A 14,139-nucleotide genomic window follows, 5' to 3' on the forward strand; every position below is an offset into this window, starting at 1 on the left:
AACTGCTATATACACAACTGTGCATTTCCTTGATCAAGTGAAGTCGATAGTAATTTTTAAGTTTTTTCAATTACCTATTTCAAATATATACAGTTTTTTAACTACAAATTATAATAATTCCACTAAATAGCAGATTGACATTTGACACAAAGTGTTATCAGACTTTGGACTTTACTACATTTTTGCTATTATTGGATAGGATTTCAATATGTCATTAGGTATTTTTTATAGGCAACTAGAAAATACCAAATAAAATATAATCTTTCTTATTCAATTGTTATGCCAAGCCTCCTATTTTATTTGATTGACTATATAACTAAAGTAGTTTAGAACATAATATTATCATTTATCAGTATAGAATGGATCACATGGATAGGTAAGCAGCATTTTAAACTAAATATATATGATATATATATATGTATAGAATGGATCAATTTTATTATTGAAATTTATTTTGTTTCTGTTACATTATAAAGATAAAAAATTAATTGATATCTGCATAATTTGTATATATTTCTGAATCAAACTCCTATTGTGATTTTTTTAATTCTTTTTCAGTCTCTTTGGTTATGTATCCAAAATAATGTTTAGATACAAACACTCAATTGTATTCAAATTTAAGATAATATGAATCAATTTGAGAATTTCTAAATATTTGATGATAGATTATATAATTAAAATAGTATACAACATAATATCAGTATAAAATGGATCACAAGTATAGGTAAGTGTTATTTAAAACTAAATACTGCTTTTAATTGTATATTACATTTTTTTTCCATAAAATATTCATGTAACTATTTAAAGTATTATTTGATTAACTACTTAAGTTCTTATTTACCATTGTAGTCTACACTACAACAATTACAGCTTAAAGTGACTATAAGCTGTTTTAGTGTTTTACTAAAAATATTATTAGATGAAAAAAAAATCATGGACATATAAATTCAATTCAATACATAACATTATAGTATAATTTATTCAATAAAAATATAATAGCTCTATATTCCATCTAACAATGTTGAACATACCATGGTGTTTAACTAGTAACTACAAAAAGTATTATAATCAAAGTACTACAACTTAATATAAATCATTAAGTTTTTTATATTTTAAAATAATTTTATTCTTAAAAATAATGATATTTTATATTGGTTAATTTATATTTAATTCTAAATAACTTAAATTGTATATAGAAAGGCATTTGATGATCAATAGTTGGATTACATCTTAAAACTAGTTAATTAAACTGGTATATAATTCTAACAATTTTTATATTTTAAAAGCACCATATTAAGTTCTATATGCCACACATGGCACACTATGTGAAATAATAAATACATGTTCACTATTCTATAGATTTTGATCAACATATATATCCATATAAAAGATTAATATAAATTGTTATATAAATACATATTATTATTATAGTCTAATATCATATAAAGATACTACTCTAATACCTAAGAGTAAAATAATTTTATAAGCACTTACACAATAAATCATTGAATATTTTAAAATGTCTACAGTTTAGTTATATTGTTTTACAATAGTTCAATAATAATCAATAGGTAATACACAATTTGTAATACAATTATCCAAGATTAAAGTATACACAGGTTATCACAGACAATATGCAATTTGTTTTGAATAATAATTTTAATCTAACATTATTTAATATTGGACCAAATATTGGTGTTATGGAGTTACAATTAATGTAAAAATGATATTAACAGGGTAATATAGTTTATATCAAATGTACTAAATTATAAAAACTTAAGTATAAAAAGTGGCAGAAGAATGAATTTCAGTGTAAATGAAAAAATTGTTTTTTTGATAATTTCAAAGAGAAAATTGTAAATAGGCAATAGAAATAAAATTCAAGCACCTATATTTTTTCATCCAGAATTTTACAATACATATTATAAGTTTATATGAAACACTTTCATCTTTACTTCAGCGAACTAAAATAAAAATTGTCTGGATATATTTATAAAATTAAATTTGAACATGGCAATTATTTTATAAAAGGTTTTGATATATTGATTTATATTGCTTATCAAAAATAGTCTTTGGCGTTTAGACATTGAATTGGAACATTGAAGGAGTTGTTTTTTTAAGAACAAATAATTTTAATGGAAACCTAGAGTTTTGCATAATTTCTGGTCTAAAGAATGGTGGTCCGTTGAGACGTTCAAAAGTATTGTTACGTTTGGGAAAAAGATCTACTTTTGTTTTCAGATCCATAGACTTTTTCATAGGACTAACTGGTACAAGTTTTTTGTTCCAATTGAAATCTTGATTAATTTCTGGTTTGGGTAAATCTACAACACATTTTTTAAAAGTTAAAACTTCTTCGACTTGTAATCTTCTTGGAGGTAAAGGTGGAGCCATTCTTCTTGGTGGTATAGGGGGTCTGAATGATCCATCTATTTTACTCAGTCGAGGTGGAACTGGAGGAACATCATTACTTTTACCCAAAGTAAATGTCACGGGTGAAAAGACAGAGTCATCTGCATCTCTTTTATCCATTTGAATAACTAGAGAACTGGATGAACTAAAATTTCTTCTACCCTGAACATCCATGTCTTTGGATGATACTGATGGCACTCTTATTTTAGTCTTTAAGCCAGGTGACTTAAGATTTAAGTCTGGCCATTTTCGTGGATACTTTGGAAGTTGTTTGCAATTTCTTGGTTCTATTTCTAATGATTTTTCATACAAGTAGTTACTAATATCAGTATCTTTCATATCATTGAATGGATTTAAGTTCTCTAAAAACTTTTTTATTTTAGGCTCCACATTTAAACAGTAAGGTTGATTTTGATATTGCTGAATTTCTCCAATAATTTCTGCCACTTTTCTCCGTTTATTAAAATTAATTAAATTTGGGCTGTTTGTTAAACAATCTGGATTACCTTCTTCAATATGTAATATATTTGTTAAATACATACCAATGAATGGGACACATGGTGGATTTATACTTCTTAATTTATCTTGATATTTTCTAAAATGATTATTACTTAAGTCTCGAGCTTCTTCTAGAGCTCTTTCAAGTCTAGCATTGACAGATTGCATTGTAAATTTTAGGCGAAATACTGCGGCTGAACTCATAGCCGAGAGAACACCTAAGACACCATTGAAATTATTTAATTCATCTAATGCCATCATTACTTCAATAAATCTTGACACAATTGCTACTCTTTCTTCAAAATTTTCACATTCAACAACGGCTTTTTCAATCCAACGGCTAAAATTTGTAGTACGTTTAATTAACCGAAGTAAATGCGGAGAATTTATTTCTTTATCTTTTTTAGTCCATACAGATCCAACCAACTCTGAAGGTTTGACTGCCCTATAATTTTCAGATTCAATAAGAGTTAATTGTCTTGCAAACTCAATAGGATGTACAAGTAGAATATTAAATTCATCATTTCCATTAAAATCCATATGAACTTCAATTGCTGGTGGTGGTGAATCAAATGCAAACGTTATTTCTTTTTGAGCTTCAGAAGTTTTTCTTTGAATTATTTTAATCACTGAATCTGCCCATTTTTTCATTGATTTTCCATTAATTGAATCTAAAAATGCATGCAATTTATCTAATAGATATGGATCACATTGATAATCATAATAGTGATAATCGACCCAATGCCTAATTACATTTAATACTCTAAATTGAACAGGTACTAAATATTCTTTTTTAAATCGTTTATTTTCATCTCGAAGACTTACTGAATCCATAGTTATACCAAAAGGTTCAGGAATGTTGTACCTTTCAATTAGGAGATCCATCAAATCATGAGGTGAACAAAAACTGCGATATGTTGTTAAAAATGTTTTTACAAATTTTGGATCAGCATAAATATGATAAGTCAAACGTTCTATAAGTTTCAACAGAATGGCACCTTTAATAAGTGGAACACCATTATTTTCTTTTTCCTCAAAAATGATGTTAGATCGAGAATCAGGTTCAACAAATCTGTATTCTTCAATTGAAGGTAAACGTAAAGGAAATTTTTTATCTTCATCGAGTAGAATACTATTTAAAGTTCTATCTAACATACTTTTTGTGTTCAACATAATTAAATCGGCCATCCAATTAGCTTTATCTTGAAATGAATTGGCAACTAATATAACTGGTGGCTGTAAACGAGGGGCTATTTCAAAAAAGTGTTTAGTTTCTTCTGTATCTTCTCTATCAACAATTTCCACTTTTCTAATAAACAATTTTTCTTTCAATTTGAATTCAGATAAACCACCAACAAGTTGAGAGCTTACTGATACAGAAGTCCTTCTGCTATTTGATTTACATAATAGTAGAACACCATCAAATAAGATGGCTTTGCGCTCTGAACAACGCTTACCTCCACTTGAAACTTTTACAAGAACTCCTTCTCTTATGAACTCAGTACAACATTGACCCATATCTTTACCATCCCAACCATCAATAGCCTTTTGCATTTCATTCAGTTTTTCAATGGCTAATAATCGTCTAGGTGTTGCATTAATTTTAAGTCCAAATTCTTTGACATTATCTGGTAAGTTAACTTGATTTGCAGCTGAAGTCATTTGTAATTGTAAAGGCCTCAAAATGCCTTCTACTTGTTCTAAACACTCTTTATCAAGCTGGGAAGGAGAAAGTTGATGTAAAATTTTAATATACTCAAAATAAAGAATACAATGCCATAGGGGTAAAAGTAATAATTTTGGAAAATAATATTTTACTGCTTCTTTAAAACCATAACCAGCTGATTGAAGTAAATTTGAGACTTCTGGTTTACCAATTAAATTCCAAAATATATTCCTACACTGCTTTTTAACGATATCATTAGCATAGCGTGCAAACACATCAAATTCAGCAGCTTCAGCCAACTCTTCAATACAACAACCAACTGTAGCTGATTTATCCTCTGCAATTTCTAATATGTCTTCAATAGAACTTAAAAATAATCCGGTAGTCTTACATATGTCTGTAATATTGTTGAACATACTATCCAATTCTTGACTGCTACCTGTGGGTATGATACGATCGATTTCTTCTTTAAAAATTTTTAAAATTAAATGTAAATCTCTAATTAGTTGTCGTTCATCATGCATTAGGTCTCTTATAACTTCTTCATAAGTAGTAGTTCTCTGGATTTTATCAATACCTAATTCAGACAAGTTTAAATCACCGTTATTGTCATGCTGGCCAAACAAGTCCATTAATACTTTATCGCCACATATTGCAACACAAAGGTCTTGGTAACTAATTTCTACACGGTGTATATTATTTACATAATTACCAGCTAATTTTAAAATGTCTGCTGCCATGTATTCTAAAACAGCTGTTATATAAAGAGCCACTGGATAGTCTAATTTGTATTGGAGTATTTCTTTTTGCACTAAATTATGAACTTTATCAGCCGGTAAAAATAGGTGTCTTTTCTTGTTCTTTTCTATAGCCTCATTTGCATCTTTAATAGCCCACTTATCTATTGGCTTGGGAAACCATCGTTTAACTTGGTCTTCGATGTCGTAAACAGTGTGTGGTGGAGATGACCTTAGCGTAAGTATCTCCAGAATTTGTATAACTAGCATTTCGACACATTCTAATGCTTCGTCGCTGACTGTTAACGAAGGATGCACTCGATCGGCAACCTTTTTTAATGATCCCATCAACAGCCCCTTCCATTTCGTTGGATTACCTTGAATACACAAACATTTTTCGATTTCCGCTTTGGTGAACGAGTTGGAGACCATCTGCTGGCCAGAAAAATCACTTTATACTTACCTGACCGCCAAACGCGGATAATAAAGTTATTAGTTAACTTGTGTAGGTAATAATAAAAAAAAACAAATTTAATTTTAAAATAAATTACTTGTTTATCATTATTCACTGTTGTCTGTTGACTTTAATACATTATTATCAGATAAACTGTTTCATACTAATAAATAAACTATTGTTATAATATTTATTGTTGTTTACATTATTATCTATAGATTCCATGTGTGGTTATCATGGAGTAAACGGTAATTCATGGTGTTTTCTCCTCCATAAATGATTTTTAAAAAACCACAAATAATGTATATTAAACAGAAGACACTTGCTAAGCTATAAATACCTAATGCAGTAATGCCTATTATAGTAAGTATTTATGTTTGCAAACTGCCAGCTGATACTTAGTTTGAAGACTAATTCGAATAATGAACAGGTAATAATATTACAACATTTCATAAAAGTCAAAAATTTAAAATCTCTATAAATTGCACAAAAAGGACCTATAAAAATATATTATCTTAAGAAAAACTCTAAGTAAAAAAATATTTAAGTTTCTATAGTTAAACATCTTTGAACTACAAAAAAAAAAAATAATTGTAAAATAAGTAAATACGAGTAAAAGTGTTTTAAATTCAAAAACTCATGAAATATTAAGAATTTAGTCTCAATTTTTCTTTTATAATTCTTGTATTCAAAACTTCTGTTAAGTCGTGTACCAATTACATTTTAATGTATTCTTAGGTATGAATTTAACACAAAGTCATTTTTAAAATTGTCAATTAATATGTATAATTTCGTAGTATTAAAAATGGTATTATACTATTTATACTACATACACGTTTTGTAGTACCTAGTAGTAGATACAAGATACAACTTTGTAATTTGCTGCAAGGATTTTACCGTGCATTACAATGACTTATTAGGTAAGTATTCTTAAGATTTCTATACATTCAAGAGATCGTAGTCGGTAAATTGCGTCCCGCAAAAAAGGTCATAGTTATATACTGTGTAAATTGCGGCCCGAGTATATTTTATACATACGTAAATTGGCGGCCTGTGTATTTTTTAAATGTACGTAAATTGCGGCCCGGGATATTCCGATTTCCAATCGGCTGATTACATTATCTTTAATATTGATCGATAAGGAAATAATACGCTCACTTATATAATAAATATTATTAGCAGCCAGTGTGCATTTGATCGAAAATCTTTGCACGAGTTTTTACATTGGTCTACAGTATTTACAGTATTTGTAATTTAGTATTTGGTAAATTAAAATTTGTATTTTTTTTTAATTTAATAACAATGGAAGTTATGAAAAGCGAAAAAAATAAAACGTTGAAAATAGTTGATGGTTTCAAATTTCGTTTTCAAAAACTTCTGAATAACGATATTCAACGTTGGTGTTGTACAGTTAAAACTTGTAAGTGTTTTTTAAAATTTAATAATAATAATATATGTATAGATAGCTTTAAAGATCATAACCATCCACAACTTTCGGAACAAATTATAAATCGTCAGAAACTTAATAATACTTTAAAAAGAAAAGCCGTTGATATTTTTAACCATACCAATATTAATACAATTAATATTGCCAGTCCTAAGTCTGAAAAATGGGAAGGAATATATTGATTTTGTAACCCTTAAACGTAATTTACATAACAATAATAAAAATTTAGGTAGGCAAATATATAAAAATATACCCGGGCCGCAATTTACATATGTATAAAATATACTTGGGCCGCAATTTACGTATGTATAAAATATACCCGGGCCGCAATTTACATAAAAAACTTGAAACGGGACGCAATTTACAGCGATCCTAAGAGATACATCTAGATAATTTTTATATTTATTTAAATTATTTTACTTTTGCTGCGTTTTTATTTCTTCGTCATTTTTATAAAGATTCAATATTATTTTGCAATTTATAATTACAGTTTATAAGTTAATATTATAATTTATAAGGAATATTATATAGTAGTAGGTATTAAAATTAGAAGTATTATTGTACTTTATGAAAATTCCTACTTATAAAATACATCACGTGTCCACAAAAAAATCTTTTAAATACACACTAACTGTCCAACTTTAAATCAATCCTGCAGTGATTTGTACCACGGATATTTTATAATATAAATAATATTATGGTGTTTAAACTTTAAATGACTATGTTTTTCCTGAATTTAAATATTTCTCGTATAATTTAATAAATTAAATACCTGATTAAAAAACAACTAATATTAATTTTATTTATTTATTACAAGAGGATGTCAGCGTAATATTTGTTTTCTCTCTCAAACGCATGCTAATATTATTATACATTTTAACTGTGTTGTAGTTAAAAGATTAAATAGCATCAAAATTCAAAGTAATTAAGTATATACCTATATAATTAGTATTTATATTATATATGTGTTAAAGTATTACTTTATTTTCTGTTTTTTGTTTGAATATTTACTGGATTTTGTGTAAATGTTTGGGAAATTAATTTTTTAACTTTGTTAATGCTTTTTTATATACTTCAACGACGTTTAGTTTTATCAATTAGACATTTAAACATTGCCTAGTACGAACATTGTAAGAAAAAGTTAAACTTTGGCTTACACCTAATGGTCTTAATGACCTAATATGACACAATTGTATATGATATCTATTTTGTTAAAATTTTTCTCTCTTTTTAATACAAGTTGTTACTTGTTATACTATCTTTTTTTAATAATGTTAGTCCTCGTAACTAATAACTATATTTCTTTGCTATCAATGTACCTTTCATCATCTGACACCAAGATCAGTTCATTGCACGGTGTATAAATTATACAATATTATTGTGTAATAACTATATAATAATAGTAAATACTAAATAGGTAGTAAAATCCATATTTATAAGCAATTAGTATATCTCGCATTAAAAATTTGATTTGATACAAATGTGTTTTGTTTGAAAAGTGTAATCTGTCAATTATAACGACATTTTAAAATGTATGAATGTATCTATGATATATAAATGATATAATAATTAATAATAACTAATAAGTATAATAAGTCTATTCTATTATAGTAGGTATTCACTATTCAGGTAGTATAACATATAAAATTGAACTATTATATTATTTTATTATTGATAAGTATACCTATTAATTAAATGTAATTATAGAGAATTTTTTTTTTTAATTTAGATATTTTGTTTATGGATATTTTTACTTAGAATCAATATCTAAAACTTACGGTCTTATTTATTGGTTGACAAAGTTTTGTACCCAGTCGTAATGTGTACAGTCGATAAATTTTTTATTAAATATAATTGTGTGTGGAGTATTCAGGCGCAGCAAAAGTTGTGTATGTTAATGACGTTAATGTTTTATGTATGTTTATATACACGGCGGTGGGCGAATCGTGTTGCGTTTATTGAAGTTTGCATATTATACATAGGTACATCGTACATATATTTATGACAATTGACAATTGACCAATATTTGTTACACTATAATGATTAACTCACCTTTGGCAACACACACACATAGTTTTAGGCATCATGAAAGGATATTCTTATATAGTAGGTATACATGATTCATTCGGATAAACCTGCGGGACAGGACATTATTTGTGATTTTTAGTGATCGAGAGGGTCGTGCGCATTCGTCTGTATCGTTCTACGAGTATAGTACTATTGTAATATTAAATTGTATAGATCGATGCGAGATTTATGGTTATTATATGAATACTACTATAAAGAAATAGAGAGTATATAATTACCTACAATCCGTATTTTCGTGGCCCGTGGACACGGGCGAAACGATTTTTTATTGTATGATATTTTAGCGTCATTAAAATTTGTATCGCTATTCATAAGTTGTAGCCTCGTAAATCGGAAGTATATTTTATTTCAACAAAAATGTTTTACCTCGCTGGAAAAAAGCAAAGTAAAAATAAAAATGTAGCCATAAAATGTGATATTAAAGAAAAATTAAGTATAGATGAAATTCCATTTCTACTGTAATATATCCTTCTCAACAACAAATAATTGTTATGTTTATTTGTATTACATTTTTGATATTTTATTTTACAAAAATTATTATTATCTTATCTAGATAAGTTTTGGTTATCTGGACTAAAAAGTAATCACGGGATATACCTATTATATATATACAGTATACACGTATACGACGTACCTACAAGTAACTTATAGGTATTGCCAATTTTAGATAATTGGAATAATTTTGTACCCAATGATGCATTTCGAAAATGGTTGAAGAGGTAAGAGACTGGTTTTTGCTATTCATCTTTTAGGAATTAGAGTTATTATTTTGTTTGAATCTGTTATGTTGTATTTTCCATTTTGCAGAAAATGTATACTATCGAAAAAAACTTTATTAAAACAAATTGACTGCCCCGAGTATCATTTATGATACTCAGCCTGGGTTGGAAAAACTACTGAGTGCATATATGATACTCAAGGCGTTCGTGACAAGACCAGTGAAATTTACGAGGCAGTCAACATGTTAATATAGGGTTTTTTTTAAAACCCTATATACCTAAAATTAGATTTATTTATTTTTTTTATTTAATATATTTCTTTACAATTTACTACAAATACATAAAAAATGTTAATACAATACAAAGATAAAGAATATGTGTATAGTAAGCCTTATTGGCTTGTGGTGGAGTAGAGTGTTAATATAACGAACAATCTCGAATAACCTACCTAAAATAAAACAAAACGATTGAATCCAAACAAGTTTGATTTTAGTGGTTTATGTAGTATTAATGCCACCTAATTATTTACTATAGGTATTTATGCTAATTACTTTCGTAGACGACAAACACACTTTTAAAATAAATAGATAGGTATACAGTTTTTGTAATACATTTTGTACGTATTGTTCGTTTTTAAATTTTGCTTTTGTTTATGTCTACAAATAAATGAAATATGAATGATTAACTAACTAATTCAAATTTTTAATATCTAAATTAATACATTATATAAAAGTCGCAATTAAAATAATATTTTTAGTTATAGGTATATTGATATTGTATTGCGAATTTATTTTATCTCGCCCAAATAAGTAGGTATTTTAATTGAATAAATATATAATTTTTGTAATACTTGTTACTACCTAACCTGGTACCTAAAAAGGAGTTGTTAGATCCATGATTTAGGGAGTTCTCGGATCGATTATAAACAATTCCTACCAAAGCATGAAATTCATACCATAGCAAATGAAAATACGACTTCTCTCGAAACGATGATGTAATTAATATTTTCTGGGATAGTGGGACATGCATAGCAATAACAAACATTTTCATTAAACACTATACATTTTAATTTGTTGGGCTTCATAGAACGATTCTTGAAAAATCGATCTGACTAAGAATAAATGCTAAAGTATACAGTATATACTATGTATTATGTATACCACATTATACTAAATAGTCTATAGCAGACAGTCATTATATTAAGTCCATCGAATATTTTTAGTGAACAAAATCTTGCCAATAGAAAAGAAAAAGGCACAAATTATATACTTATTAGTTATTATTAAAATACATAGTATAGTTTATTTAAGTCTACACATGATATGGTATTATGTTATATTATTAAATACTATTAGGCAATGCATAGGCAGGGTTAGGGACATGGTACCGTTTGTTTCGGAAGACAACGCTGCTACACAAATACACAATCCTGAATCCATTAACCTAAATATTTACAAAAGAATTATTAAATGTATTAAAGTTTAAAATTCGGGTTTTCATAAGATACAAAATTAACGGAATTCACACAGAGAATATAAAAACATAATAAAAATCGAAATGTTACTTGAGACTTTAATTTTTTATTACAATTTAAAGAAGAAACATGACACGGATAAAAAGAAATACAAGTATTTTCTGTTAATGAAAAAAATGGGTTACAGAAAATTTCACTCTTTTAATTTATATTTTGTAAACAATGAACAAAGTATTAAGATCATGTATGAAAATGTGAAATGGTAAGGTAACGTTTTATAATAATAGCGTATATAACCAAATTTGGATAATATAAGTTGATAATCACGTTTTCATTATTTATTTACAATAAAAATTATTACCTAGATGTTTTGTATACTTAAAAAGATATATAAATAGTTGTGCCCGGGTGTTTTTTTATGTACATAAATAGTATAAATCAGTAATTAAAAAAAATTAATAAATAAATAAAAACAAAATGTGCTATTATTCTAATGTTTTTTTGCAATTTTTAAAAACTGTTAATATTATTTTTGTAGATATGTAAAAATTGTGTAAGCAAAGTTAAAGTTTTAATTAATAATTACATCTATAAAATTAATAAAAATAATAATATAATAATTAAAAAATTGTTTTATATAAAATTAAATTGGCAACAATTTGTGTTATAATATACAACTATTCATAATAATTATTAATTTATTGGTTTATAATTTTTTATTTCCAGCTGTAGTAATGAAGTAAATCTACATTTTAGATTCTGGACGGAACGGTGAATGTATTAATTTTGATATATGTTTTTTTTGTCTGTCATTACCTTTTAGTACAGTAAAAATACTTTCATTTTTAAAAACTGGAGTGGTTTCGGTAGAGTATTTGATCTGGTTGGTACTTTGATTTAAAGTAAAAATTTCCATTACTTTTTTTCCTAATCGGGAAAAACAAAAAAAAACATTAAGAAAAAATAATTTTTTTTACATAAATCCAATTTTTGATAAAATCAATTTCGTTTTTTTTTTCGTGTAACTAAAAATGAATAACTGAAGATACTTGAAATTTTCACTAAATATTCATAATATTATTTTATATTTAAGACAACATTTTCAATATATTTTAACTATTTTAGACGTAAGACGTTTTAGTTTTTTTTTCTATAAATGTCGATTAAAAATTATTCACTGGGTAGAAGTACTAACAATTTTAATTAAAAACTCTTCATAAGTTAAAAAATTTTTCACTTAAAAAATATTAAAAATCCAAATCCACAGTATTTAATTATAAAATTAATAAAATAATGTTTGGACAATGGAAATTTATAAAAATTGTTGTTCTTATACCTAAGATTTTAAAATTAAATAAAAAATTCTTTTTTAAGTTTTTAACCTATGTATAAAAAGAATTCTATAGGAATGCAAATGTAATTATTTATAAGCAATCATAAAATACTTATTTCTTCACAAAGAATTTTCGATACTTTGTTTATTTCACTGTATTCTTTTGTTGTAAAATAAATAATTAAAAATACTTTAAATTGTCATTAAATTTTTAAATTATTATTTCCATATACAATAAAATTGTCAAATGTTTTTAACTCTTTTTGAGCTATTTAGAGGTATGATATTTTTTAGTTTTTTTAGTTTTTATACTATAAAATTATTCACTGGGATAAAGTTCTTGAAAATTTAATACGATATAGTCAATATCTCACATAAGTTATTTTATATGTATATAAAAATATTAAAAATATCTAGCCATAATTATTTAATATACATTTGAAGTTATAATTTTGAAGAAATTCACCAAAATCTCAAAATATTGTAAACTATTTTGTAGTTAAGAATTAATTAAAACTTTTCTTTTTATATCTAAGTTTTGAAAATTTAATACAAGATTTCTCACGAGTAGTTCATACTGAAACCATAAAATCTAAAAGATGTATAAAGATAATTATTTTGTACTTATAGACATTTTAAATTCAATTTTGGACGAAATTACTTACGTAATCGATTACAATAACGATGTTAATTATTTTGATATAATTTAAAAACGTTATTTGTGGAAATTTAAAACATATATCTACGTAGGTATATTAGTTTATGTGTAATTTTACTATACGCAATAACTTTTTGATTTATCTTAAGCTATTATCTATTTTTACTTTTTTACGATATTTACAGGCAGATGTTTTAAATTTTAAGTTATATACGTTGATAATTGTTATAGTTGATATAATATGGTTTATTAATATTTGTATAAATATTATATAAATATTATATAATAATATAATAATGTAATGTTATAACTATTGGTTTTTTTTTTTAATTTATCGAAATTAAATGTTTATTTAAATGAAAATAATTTAATAAGCTGTTTGCTATTTTTTTTTAAATCCATCCAAATAAATGTTTTGCGTAATTTTGAAACTAAAAAAGTAAAAACTATAAATACTGATATGGTATACTATATATACCATATTCATAGTAGAATTCATCTACAAACATTCATAACCTCTAAATCGTACACGAAACTTAATTTATACATACTTAAATAATAACTATGGTCTATAATTTATATAATTTATTAATGGGTATTTTTTGGCAGACGTAACTAGTTGAACTATTTCATTAAGTTCTAATTTCTAATCA

At 25.8% G+C, this 14,139-nt stretch overlaps 1 protein-coding gene across 1 annotated transcript; it reads right to left on the minus strand.

Annotated features, from left to right (window-relative positions):
- Positions 1–960: 960 nt before the first annotated feature.
- LOC132929178 (protein son of sevenless-like) lies at positions 961–5,913 on the minus strand. Its single transcript, XM_060994327.1, has one exon. The coding sequence runs from the start codon at positions 5,743–5,745 to the stop codon at positions 2,080–2,082; it is 3,666 nt and encodes a 1,221-aa protein (XP_060850310.1). The 5' UTR covers positions 5,746–5,913; the 3' UTR covers positions 961–2,079.
- Positions 5,914–14,139: the final 8,226 nt, after the last annotated feature.

This window comes from Rhopalosiphum padi, chromosome 4, assembly GCF_020882245.1.
Source record: "Rhopalosiphum padi isolate XX-2018 chromosome 4, ASM2088224v1, whole genome shotgun sequence".
Classification (NCBI taxonomy): domain Eukaryota; kingdom Metazoa; phylum Arthropoda; class Insecta; order Hemiptera; family Aphididae; genus Rhopalosiphum; species Rhopalosiphum padi.

Excerpts from the sequence above, each read along its gene's own strand:
- LOC132929178 (XM_060994327.1), bottom strand. The coding sequence starts at position 5,745 with ATGGTCTCCAACTCGTTCACCAAAGCGGAAATCGAAAAATGTTTGTGT.